Genomic DNA, 11,881 nt, shown 5'->3' on the forward strand with positions numbered 1-11,881 from the left:
TTTGCCTAAGTCCTCTGAACCACTTTATTTTTTTCATGGAGTCTTTTAAGCCTCCCCCATTTCTGTTCTCAGCACCTGCTGGCTAGTAGCAGCAGGATCTTTAATGGAATTAAGTTTATTTCACAACTTACAGGTAATTTGAAGGCCATGATATTCTCTGTCTCCTCGTATTGCTGAACGTAGGATCAAGTGTGGTTCTATTTACTCTCCCTGTTGTTTTTATGTTTGGGGAGCGGGGGAAAGGGATGTGGGGAGATTCAAAATTAGGGAGCCACCATTCTCCTCCAAACCCAGAAGCAGCAGAGATAGGTTTCTGTTTTTAACATCAGGTTTATTGAGATATAATTTAAAGTAATTTTGTACTTTGATAATTTGTTAATTGAGTAAATAAATATAACTGAGTCCTAAAACCAGCCTCTAACTTACTGGAGAAGAACTAGAAGTTTTCCAGTAAGATAAGGAACAAGGCAGAGATGTCCATTGTTTCCACTACTATTTAACAATAAGTAGGAAGGGTGGTAGTAGACAACAAAATCAGACAAGAGAAATCAGTTACAAGCGTTAAGAACTGGAAATTTTCTTTGCAGATAATATGATAGTATGTTAGGGAAACTCCAGAGAATCAATTACAAAACTAACCCAAATAATAAAAGATTCAGGAAGTTGTGGAATATAAAATTAACACACAGAAATCAATAGACTTTATATACCTACATAATACCCAGTTTTGGAGGATATAATGGTAAACAAAACCCCATTTACAATAAATAGCCATAAACATATGAAAAGACTTGTTCAACTCCACTCTAAAATGCAATTTAAAACTACACCGAGATACCATTTCTCATATACTAAACCAGTAAAAATGTAAAAATATGTCAACACATTTTACTGGAGCGGCAACGGGGAAAGAGACACCATACACTGTAAGTAAGAATGTAAACTGAGGGAATTCCCTGGCAGTCCAGTGGTTAGGACTCCGCGCTTCCACTGCAGGGGGCCCAGGTTTGATCCCTGGTCAGGGAACTACGATCCCGAAAGCTGCGTGGTGCGGCCAAAAAAAGAAAAAAAGAATGCAAACTGGTACAGTCCTCCTGGTACGGAACACGGCAATATCTAACAAAATTGTATATACATTTAACTTTGACCCAGCAATCCCACTTCTAGGAATTTACCCTTAAGATATACTACCAGCAGTACAAAAATGTATCCGCAAGATTATTCAGTGTTTGTAACTGTTAAATATTAGAAACAAAGTAAGGGCCAATACACAGGATAGGAGAGTGGCTGAATAAATTATGGTACACACATACACACACACACACACAAAGTACTATGCAGCTACTAAAAATAACCAGGAAGTTCTTTATAAACTGATATGGAGTGACTACCAGGAAAACTGTCACATGATAAAAGTTAAGTGCACAAAAATGTCAATAGTATGTCAGTTTTTATGTTAAAAAGAAGAAATTTAAAAAACGAAAAAGAATGGGACAGAAAGAATGAGAAGGTAGGAGTAGGCAGAAGAGATGGGTGGATGGATCTATACTTTCTGTATAGTTCTGACTTTCAGACCATGTTATAATTTTGCATACTTGAAAACAAAATCAACAGAAATGGAGAAAGGGGGCCTAAAAATACAAACAGAAACAAATGAATCTAGCTATATTTCCAATGAATAACATAACCTCATGGGGGGTGAGAGGGACTAGTTTAAGTAGTTTTTAAATTAGTTGAGAGAGACTGGAGGCAAAGACACCCCACTAGCAACAAGCACGTCTAGTGTCCAGATCTTGGTTTCTCAAAACCATTCCCAATGTTCAATACTAAAAGGAATGAGAGCTCCTTGGAGAAGTGGCTGGTTCAGAGATGGGGCTGGGAAAGTACACGATGAACCCGGAAGTATTTTGTTGTGACGAGTAAAGAAGTGCTCAGAGAATGATAAGGACATGTCAGAAGGACACAGGTGACAGCTTGAAGGGGATCCCATTAGTCAAATACGGAAAATTTGAAAATCAAAACAAATGATTGATGACTTATAATAACAAATTAAAAAAGAAACCATGAGTTGAGTCCAAATACATTTTATATATACAATATATATACACAATATATATCTTAATATATTACTTCAAAAAATGTATTTTTTTCCTTTGGTCAATATATCCCAACACTTCTTTGAAAAAGTGATGACTGAGGTGAGATCTAAATGATGAGAAGATGTTTTAACTGTGTGAAGAGAGCAAGAGACGAGATTTCAGGGAGAGAAAACAACACATTGAAAAGTGGGACAAGACAGAGACTGAAGAAGGTAAGTGACTAAACACAGAGAACAAAGGGGAACATGGGGGCTTCCCTGGTGGCGCAGTGGTTGGGAATCCGCCTGCCAATGCAGGGGACACGGGTTCGAGCCCTGGTCTGGGAAGATCCCACATGCCGCGGAGCAACTGGGCCCGTGAGCCATAATTACTGAGCCTGCGCGTCTGGAGCCTGTGCTCCGCAACAAGAGAGGCCGCGATGGTGAGAGGCCCGCGCACCGCGATGAAGAGTGGCCCCCGCTCTCCACAACTGGAGAAAGCCCTCGCGCAGAAGCGAAGACCCAACACAGCCATAAATAAATATAAATAAATAAATAAATTTATTAAAAAAAAAATAAAAAGAATGGGCCTGAGGCCTAGCGACCAGGTGAGGAGAAAAAAAAAAAAAAAAAAGGGGGAACATGGGACAAAACAAGAATAAGCCTACAGATAGGGTCAGTCTTGTAAGTCATAATAAGGACGGAGATCTTTTTCTTAAAAGCAGTGGAAGTCAGATGGAGAATGAAGTGCAAGTCTCAAAGATACTTCAAACTAAGCTCGTGAACTCCCCCTGCAAATGTCCTTTCCACAGCGTTTCCTGTCACCAAATGGCACCACCGTCTTTGCAATTATACAAGCCAGAAACCTACCGAGGGTACCTCTGTAATAACCAGCCAGCCCTCTCTCACCACCCATAGTTAATCCATGACGGAGTCCTATTGGTCTTATCATCTCTAACGGGCTAAGCTGTTATCATATCTCACAGGGAGCACGATAGCCTCGCCACCGATCCATTTCTTGTCCGCTAATTAGCTGCCCACCCAGGAGATGAACTGATCTTTAAAAAACACAAATCTGATCGCATCACCCTCTGGCAGAAAATCCTTCCTAGGCTTTCCCAATGGAAAACCACATGCAAAAACCACATCTCACCTCTCCAGCATCTTTTTCCACTCTTCTTCCCCTCCCTCACGGTACTGTAGCAACCAGGACTTTCTTCAGTTCGTCCAGAATATCATTATTCCTCTTGCTTTAAAGCCTTGACACATAGTGTCTCTCTGCCTGGAACGTTCTCACCTAGTAAAGTCATACCTGTCTTTTAGATCTCAGCTCAATTTTTACTCTTAAAAAAGCTTTCTTTAATTCTTCCAGATTAGAGTAAACCTCACTATTTGTTTTCATAGCAGTCTGTAATTTTCCTTCTTAGCACTAATCAGAAATTATAAAAATATTTGTGTGGTTATTTGATTGTAAGTTTTCCCCTTGTTAGACTGTAATTCCTATTAATTATTTAGGGACCATACACTGTTTTATTATTTACCAGCATAGTGCCTCATACATAATAGGAAATGAATGGACAGGACATAAATACTGAAGAAACATATTTGTACAATATATAAACCACACCATATTGTCTAAATAGACTATCTATATTGATCTACATACAAGGACAACTGCCAAATAGCTATGCATCTCATTTTTTCAGTGTCAACAACCTTAAAGTAAGTATACAGAAATTTTTCTTAAAATATTTTGCTTGTTCTCTTAATCATACACAATAAAAAATAGGATGTAAAAGATTCTTCCCTTTATGGATCTTTTGCCAACACATGGATCAAAACTACTACCTTTAAAATAAAACATGGAAAGAAGAAAAGGAAGAAAGAGAGACGAGAGGGAGAGGAAAAAGAAAGGGAAAGAGAAAAGGTGAAACCAAATAAAAAGAATAACTGCTTCTAAAATACTAGTAATAAAATAACTTTTTAAAATAATTTAAGAAACTTCAGGGAATTCCCTGGCAGTCCAGGGGTTAGGACTCCGTGTTTCCAGTGCAGGGGACATGGGTTCGATCCCTGGTCAGAGAACTAACTACAAAGGTCTTATTTTTCAGAAACGTATAGACATATAGATGCAATTATGCATAGTAGTATATAACATATTTATATATAGTATATAGCAGACAGTACAGTTTAATCACAGGCAGTATAATAACTTAGTTCAATGCAAAAACTGAAAATATTTAAGGAGTTTTAGATGTTACAAAACCTGTAAATTGAGGCATTTTGAGATCTAAAAGATGAGCATGACTTTACTAGGCAAGAAAGGATGAAGGCAGGTCACGGAGGCTAGAACACCCCGAGGGAAGGGAAGAAGGATGTGGAGAGATGGAAACATGAAGTAAAAAAATCAAAATCATCCGAACACTAAATAAAAGCAGAGACCAGAAGCAAATATGAATTTTTTTTAAATTTCAAAAACTGACATTTCCCTGTGTCTACATTAAACACTCTGAAAGTTTGCCATATATCAGCCAATATTTTCGTCATACTTTAACTATTTAAGAACAAAGAATAATCAGTATATGGGGTGCTGCAAAAAGTTAAGTGTGAAGTGTGTACAAAAAAAAGTTAACATAGCAGGCCCCACTACTATTCTTTCAAAGACCTGCTTACAGGCTGGTCCTTGCCTGTATTTCGGAAGCGTTGCCATCATTCCCAGAACTGATGGGAGTAGCTCACAAGGCCTAAAGTGCTGGGTGTTGTCTCTAGTGAGCTTCCCTGGTTGGCAACATCCAAACTCGCTATAACAACTCCTTGCTGGGGGAATTAAGCACCTCTTTCGCGACTCCACCGAGAGGACTCAGCTTGCTCCTGGTCTCCCCTGGATTCAGCCCCATGCGTTTTTTTCCCTTGGCTGATTCTGCTTTGTGTCCTTTTGTTGTAATAAATTATAGCCATGAGTACAGCTACATGCTGAATCCTGTGAGTCCTCCTAAAGAATTATTGACCTGGGGGTGGTTTTGGGAACCCTGACACAGAGTAAAATTGTATATTGACTCATTAAATGGTTTAGTTTCCCTATAAATTAGAAATACATTCTTCTAATTTTTAATAAAGTGAAAAATAGCATATACCACATAACGAGAATACCAGCGTTTATTCAGCAGTGTTATGGCATTTAGGTTTTTAAAGTCTGATTTAATTATATATTAACACTCACCTAGCAAACACATTTTAAAATATGCCAAGTTTTCCTACTAGATGTTTTCTTATAAAACAAGTGCTTTTCCTTAGATGATAGCCATTGTGCTAAATTTGGGTATTATATATCATTAATGTATCCAGCATAAACAGGTAAAAGAAATTAGAAACCCTCAAGGAGAAACCAGAACCATTCATTACTATTAAGTATCTTTTTACTTTTGCTTTAGATCTTTGGCATTTATAATTTCTTTTATGCTATTGTGAAAGTGATACTGGTCACCATTACAAACCTGACTTTAAAAGCTGTTTACAGAGGAAGGAGACTGAGTATTAAAGTGGGCTTCTTTCAGAGTGTTTTTGAATTAAAATGCACTTCCTCACTCAGCTGAGCATTTCCAGCTTACTGATAAAATGAACTGAATATTTCATGCAATAAAAACAGGCTGCTGAATGTCTCTTCAAGAACATAAATAGCATTGCTGAAGATAAATTCAGAAACATATCAGATAGTAATGAAATAAGACACAGCATCATGATAAATTAGGAGACTGGAATTAACATACACATACTACTATACATAAAACAGATAACTAACAAGGACCTACTGTATAGCACAGGGAACTCTACTCAATATTCTGTAATAACCTATATGAGAAAAGAATCTGAAAAAGAATGGATATATACATGTATATAACTCATTCACTTTACTGTACACCTGAAACTAGCATAACATTGTAAATCAACTACACTCCAATAAAAATTAAAAAAAAAAAAGACAGCAGCAAGAAAGCAAATTTAGTGACAGCCTACTGAACTTTCATATGATAATCTCTAGGTATGCCTGTTTTTGTGAATATGAACTGAACTTATCTTCTAAGCGATACAAAAATCTTTTATTTCTAAGTTACCAGCATCTTCATACAGCAGGATAATGAAGTAATGTTTCTTTGAAATTACAATGTTGAAACCACTTACAAAGTATTTTACTTTTCAGAAATGTATTTATATATAAAAAAGTTATTATTTTTTGTCACAACGTGTTATAAAAATATTTTCAGTAAACTGGTAAAGAGATTGTTAAGGATCCATTCTAAGAAGCCACTGAATTTGCTTCAGGTATGGGGTTAACCAATTAAGTTAAACAGTCCTTTAGGGGTGATCTTAAGTAGGAAATGGTTAACTTTAGGATTTTTAACCCAGTCTGTAAGTGCCATTCTGAAACACAAATCGTACTGTCATCCTCCTCTTAAACAAGTAAATCAAAAACAACCTTAAACATCTCTGTACTTTCAATGGATGAAAAAGTCCATTAACTTGACTATTAAGAACGTTATACAGGGCTTCCCTGGTGGCGCAGTGGTTGAGAGTCTGCCTGCTGATGCAGGGGACACGGGTTCGAGCCCTGGTCCGGGAGGAACCCACATGGCGCGGAGCAACTAAGCCCGTGCACCACAACTACTGAGCCTGCGCGTCTGGAGCTGTGCTCCACAACAAGAGGCCGCGACAGTGAGAGGCCCGCGCACCGCGGTGAAGAGGGGCCCCCGCTTGCCGCAACTAGAGAAAGCCCTCGCACAGAAATGAAGACCCAACACAGCCAAAAATAAATTAAAAAATTAATTAATTTAAAAAAAAAAAAAAGAACATTATACAAAGCCCTTCATAACGCTGCTGAACCTAATCTACCTTCCTCTCCTTTAACTTTTCCCAGGGGCCCCTACAATCTTGTGACACTAAACTATTTACCACTCTCCAAACCTACTCTTCTGTGCTTCCCTCCTTGTTTACCTGTCACTTCCTCAGCCAGGAGTGTCCCTCCTGCCCCATTTTCATTTTCAGCTGCACTCTTGCTCATTTTTCAAGTTCCAGCTTAATTGTCTCCTTCTCTTGAGAAATATTTTCCAAAGCTTCTAGGCAAAGCAAGTTACTTCTTTCCCCATGTTCCATAATGCTTTAATTCAACTTTGTTACATGTTTCCCCAGCAGTTAGAGTACCCTGCACATAATACATACTCAATAAATGTATTTATTACATGGACTTGAACAAGACACACAAGTATCCAAAACCTAGGAGATAATGAAATACTCATCTTTCTTAAATATAGATGAATTTTTGAAAACATGGTTTAGCTATTGGGAATATTTGAGTTCTTGGTAACTCTCATCAATAGGCAATTCCAATATACAGCCCGTTACAATTTAAAAGCATCTGAAGTTTCACTTGCACTGAAGATTTTACCCAACACTCCTTTTTTTAAACTAAGTTTCAAGAAATCCTTCATTTTTGTACATGTATACTCTATTCTCATCTTTACTCTCACAAGATCAGTGACCCCCCTCTTCTTTTTAGTCACTGCAAAGAGGACAGCTTCAATTAATTTAAGCCTAATTAAATGGAACCTTTAATTAGTTTCATTTATCCCATATGCTCTTTTTAGAAAGAAGTAAACAAGAAAAAAAATCTGAAAAAATGCCAAAGTTCTAAAGAAAATATTAAGTATACTCTCTTACATTTTCAGAATTTGTAATACCATAAAAAAGGATTTCCTAGTGTGCTTTGGAAAACATTAACCTTTATAAATAATTTTTAAATAAAGCAGGGTCAAAGAAAAAGTATCTGTTATAATATTTTGCCTTCTAAAGTATTAGTACAGGTAGTAGTTTATGTCACTGGAAATTAAAGGAAGCGTAATCATATTTCCTAATAAGAACTTTAAACCTTTTTATCGCAACAAGAAGAATATAAAATTAGTCACACATTTCATTTTTTCTTTTTTTCACAGAACAAATTTAGGTAAGTCCAGATATACAAAATGACCTTTTTAAAATACTTGATCATGAAAAAAGTAAACTATGTCCTATCTTTAAAGAAAAACCATAGACTAAATGCTGGTTCTTTAGGAAGGCAAACCATTATCACTAAGCTTAATTCTTCATGAAAAGGTACATGGAGTCCTTAATTCATAGATTAGAAATTACTTTAGAATCATTGAAGTCTTGCCAAATGTTTCATTCTCCTATGAGCAAAATGAGTCAGCTACTCTTTCAGTGACTATGCCAGGACAGACTGTTAGAAACCAATTAAAGGGTAGATACCTTTATCAGAGTATGTGTGTTCTAATGCATGAAGATCAGGCAAAAGGTGAATACAGTTTATGCAGCAGTAGGTGAAGAAATCAAGGACGACCACTTTTCCACATAGATCCTTGTAGACAGAAATAGATTCTTCTGTGTTCAGCCATTCTAATCCTGAAATTTACACAAAATAAAAAATGATTAAAGGAAATGATAAAGATAATTTACTTAAAATTTTCTATTAAAATGTGAACAATTATTATTTCTAAGGAAGGGATTGGCAGGGCAGGAAGGGAGTGGGGAGGTAGGAGATGGGAAAGCTACTATTATGAGACAGTCTGCAAATATAGTAAGAAAAAGCTACTAAATTCTTTCAGAAAGGGTATATTAGTCTGTGTGTGAAAGGAAGTAAGATTAACACATTTAGGTAAAAATAAGAGGAAATATCAAATATTAAAAGGACTTAAGTACATGATTAGGTACAAATGGGCTACTGAGAATGAAGGTCAACCTTAATAATAAACTAAATATCAAAAAACAGTGTTAAAATATAAGGATAAACATACAAAATACCTAAGCCAATTTCATAAGAGAAGAGCTGAAATGCTCTGGATTTGAGTGAGACCTTAAATACAAAATATTTTAAATGCAAAGTTAAGCAAAACACACTGCTATTATTACAGATTTCATGGAAGCAACATTAATATTGAAGAAGAGCATGTTCCCTTCCCTCCAAAGAAAAGAAAAACAGAATCTCATTAATCTGTGCTTTTGTAAATTAGAATTTATAATTACTTGACCATGATTTACAATTTTAACTACACACTATGAAGAAAAATTTTGTTAAACAAAAGTAGATTAAAAGTACAGCATCTGTTTAACCAATTTAAGAAAACAAAGATAATGAGTTTGTTGCTTATAAGTAAATAAATGCAGCTACTAAAAGTATTAATTATAACTTGAAGCAGGTATTTGGAAATATTTTATAGAAACTGAAAGCCAAAGCTGGGTGGAACAAATGAATAACAGCTAACAACTAATAACAGCAACTGAAGTTACTCAATTAAAACAAAATTCTAAAAAAAAAAAAAAATCTGCAAATCAAACTAATATTTCTGCCAATTAGTCACACCTAGTGAGGTTTAGGGTACAGTGAGGTCTTAACTATCCATTTTGATAAAGTTTTAATTGTATGCCAGATCAAGTGACCCTATAAAACTTCAAACTAATTATGTATATTTCAAATCCTAATATTAAAATATTTATGAATTTGTCTCAAATTTATTTTCTGTAAATAGTCAAGTGACTTAGATTGGGGAGGCAGGGAAAGTATAATTACATGTCAGTTTTTGTGCTAGGTGCTTACTAGACTTAATAATTCACTTTATAATAACAATAACAATGAATATAACTTTAAAAGCTGCTAACAATAACATTTACTGAGCTCTCCTATGAAGTAAGAACTTTAGATATATTATATAGTCTGCATAATAAACCTGAAAGGTAAATAATTGCTTCCATTTTATAAGTGAGGAAAGTAAGGCTTGGCAAAGTCAACTAACTTGCTCAAAATCATGCAACTGACAAATGGAACAACTGGGATTTAATTCCAGGTCTGTCTGAATTCATCCATTATACCACACTGCTTCCCATAAAACATGTTTCTTTGAAGAAATTAACAAAGCACAGTGTTTTTGAGTTATGTTTATGACTTCCTGATTACAGTAACTGATAAAGAAACCAAGAAAAAACTCACATCTAGTATTCTGTTCTCAATAATCAGGTCCAGCAGAAAATTTGACTGTGTCAAATATGAAGCCTGAGTATTTTGTTGTATTACGTATGAGTCACAAAGATCAAATCTCATAGTAATAAAATACACTCATCGTAGATACAAACAAGAAAATAAAAACACTGGCCCAAATCCTAGCTGCTGGCATGCCCGTTTTACGACAGGGTACGATATATAACTAACTTCTTAGAGACTTAAAAAAAAAATACACATTCATGTATATAAACTTTTAAAGTTTCTTTAATGGGATAAGCACTAATGCGCCCAATTCTTTTGATAGAATGCCACAATAATTCAAGTCCAGTATAGGGTTAATAACATAAAATAAGCACGTATGAAGGCGAGAGCAAAAGTCTTCGAAAGACACGAGGCTGTCGTCAGAGGCAAGGTTCCAATAGACCTCCCTTGAGATACTGAACCCTGCCACATCCAACCAATTAACTATACATGTGGTTTCAGTGTCATGCCAGGAGACACGCCAACACCACCAGGCAAAACAATGCCAGTCCCAACCAAAGAAGGTAAAGTTCGGTTTCGTTTATCATAGCAAGATGAGCTTCACAAATAGCACTGCTGGAAGTATCAGTTCCCTCGTGCTCCAAACATTCACAGAGCCAGGATTCAAACCTGAAGACAGGCCATAACTGATTCAGATTTTTAAAATTACAAGGTTCACGACTTTGAACGGAGGAGTGTGGCACAGTTAAGAAACCGGGCGATGCAGTGGCGGGGGAGCGGGGGGTGTCTGTATAATCCAACTCTAGCCGTTCTCAGTTGTGAGGCCCTCGGCAGACGACTTACCCTCCCTGCCCCCGGGCCTCAGTTTCCCAACTATAAAATAGGGCTAAGAAGAGCACCTCACATGGTTTGCAGAGAGGATTAAATAAGATAATACGCTTGTGTTTAGGGCTGGGTGTGGCCCATAAAAAGTGAACGATAAATGGAAGCTAGGATGATGCACAAAGATGATGACGATGCTGGGCAACCAGACTGAAAGGGCATGGACATTGGAATCACTGCCAACAGGGGCCACGAAACAGTCAGGGAAAGTCTATTGAGTTAACACACGGCCCGGGCAGAGAGCGAGGAAAACAGAGACGAAGACGCTTGTGCCCGCCCTCCACAAACCCCCGGTCCGCCGCCGCCGCCGCCGCCTGGGGACAGAGACTCGGTTGGGCGAAGCGCTTCTGCCCGGCGCGGCGGCAGAACCACGCCTCGCCCACCGCTTCAGGGGAGGGCGCCGTCCCCGAGGAAGGGGAGGTTCCGGGAGGGGTCCCCACCCCGAAGCCAGCCCCTCACCTTCCGGAAACTCGGGCACTGACAAGTCCTGCTCCCAGCCGTCCACCTTCTGCAGATACTGGTAGACCAGGCTGTCCTTCTCCTCCTGGGTGACGGCGTCGAGCAGAGCGTACTCCAGCGAGGTCTGAGCCGGGAGCAGGCCCGAGAGGCTGCAGCTCCGGGCTCCGGGCGCCGCCATGTTCTCTCCGGACGGTCCAGAGGCGGCCGCAGAGCCCGCGGGACGGTCTCGTTTGGAGGGAGAGGGACTTACGGTCCTTTGGTTTCACAACCGCACATTCGCCTCACTCTCCACCAGCCCCACGCCACGCTCACAGCACTTTTTTCAAATGCTAAAGTACAAATTGACGCAATTCCCAGGCACGTAATTAAACTACCGTCCCAACCTACCCCGCCCCTTCTAAATCTTCTCGCCGCAGCTGAGCCTGGACATTCAGAGC

At 38.1% G+C, this 11,881-nt stretch overlaps 1 protein-coding gene across 1 annotated transcript in view; it reads right to left on the bottom strand.

Moving 5' to 3' along the window:
• NHLRC2 (NHL repeat containing 2) overlaps positions 1-11,833 on the bottom strand; it is a 59,197-nt gene extending 47,364 nt beyond the window's left edge. The window contains exons 1-2 of the mRNA XM_007173118.2: positions 11,445-11,833; positions 8,375-8,527 (exon numbers count right to left, since the gene is read on the bottom strand). Coding sequence (XP_007173180.2) covers positions 8,375-8,527; positions 11,445-11,622 — 331 coding nt within the window. The 5' untranslated portion in view covers positions 11,623-11,833. The remainder of the gene's footprint in view (positions 1-8,374; positions 8,528-11,444) is intronic.
• Between the last annotated feature and the right edge of the window lie 48 nt (positions 11,834-11,881).

This window comes from Balaenoptera acutorostrata, chromosome 16 (assembly GCF_949987535.1).
Source record: "Balaenoptera acutorostrata chromosome 16, mBalAcu1.1, whole genome shotgun sequence".
In the NCBI taxonomy this organism is placed as follows: domain Eukaryota; kingdom Metazoa; phylum Chordata; class Mammalia; order Artiodactyla; family Balaenopteridae; genus Balaenoptera; species Balaenoptera acutorostrata.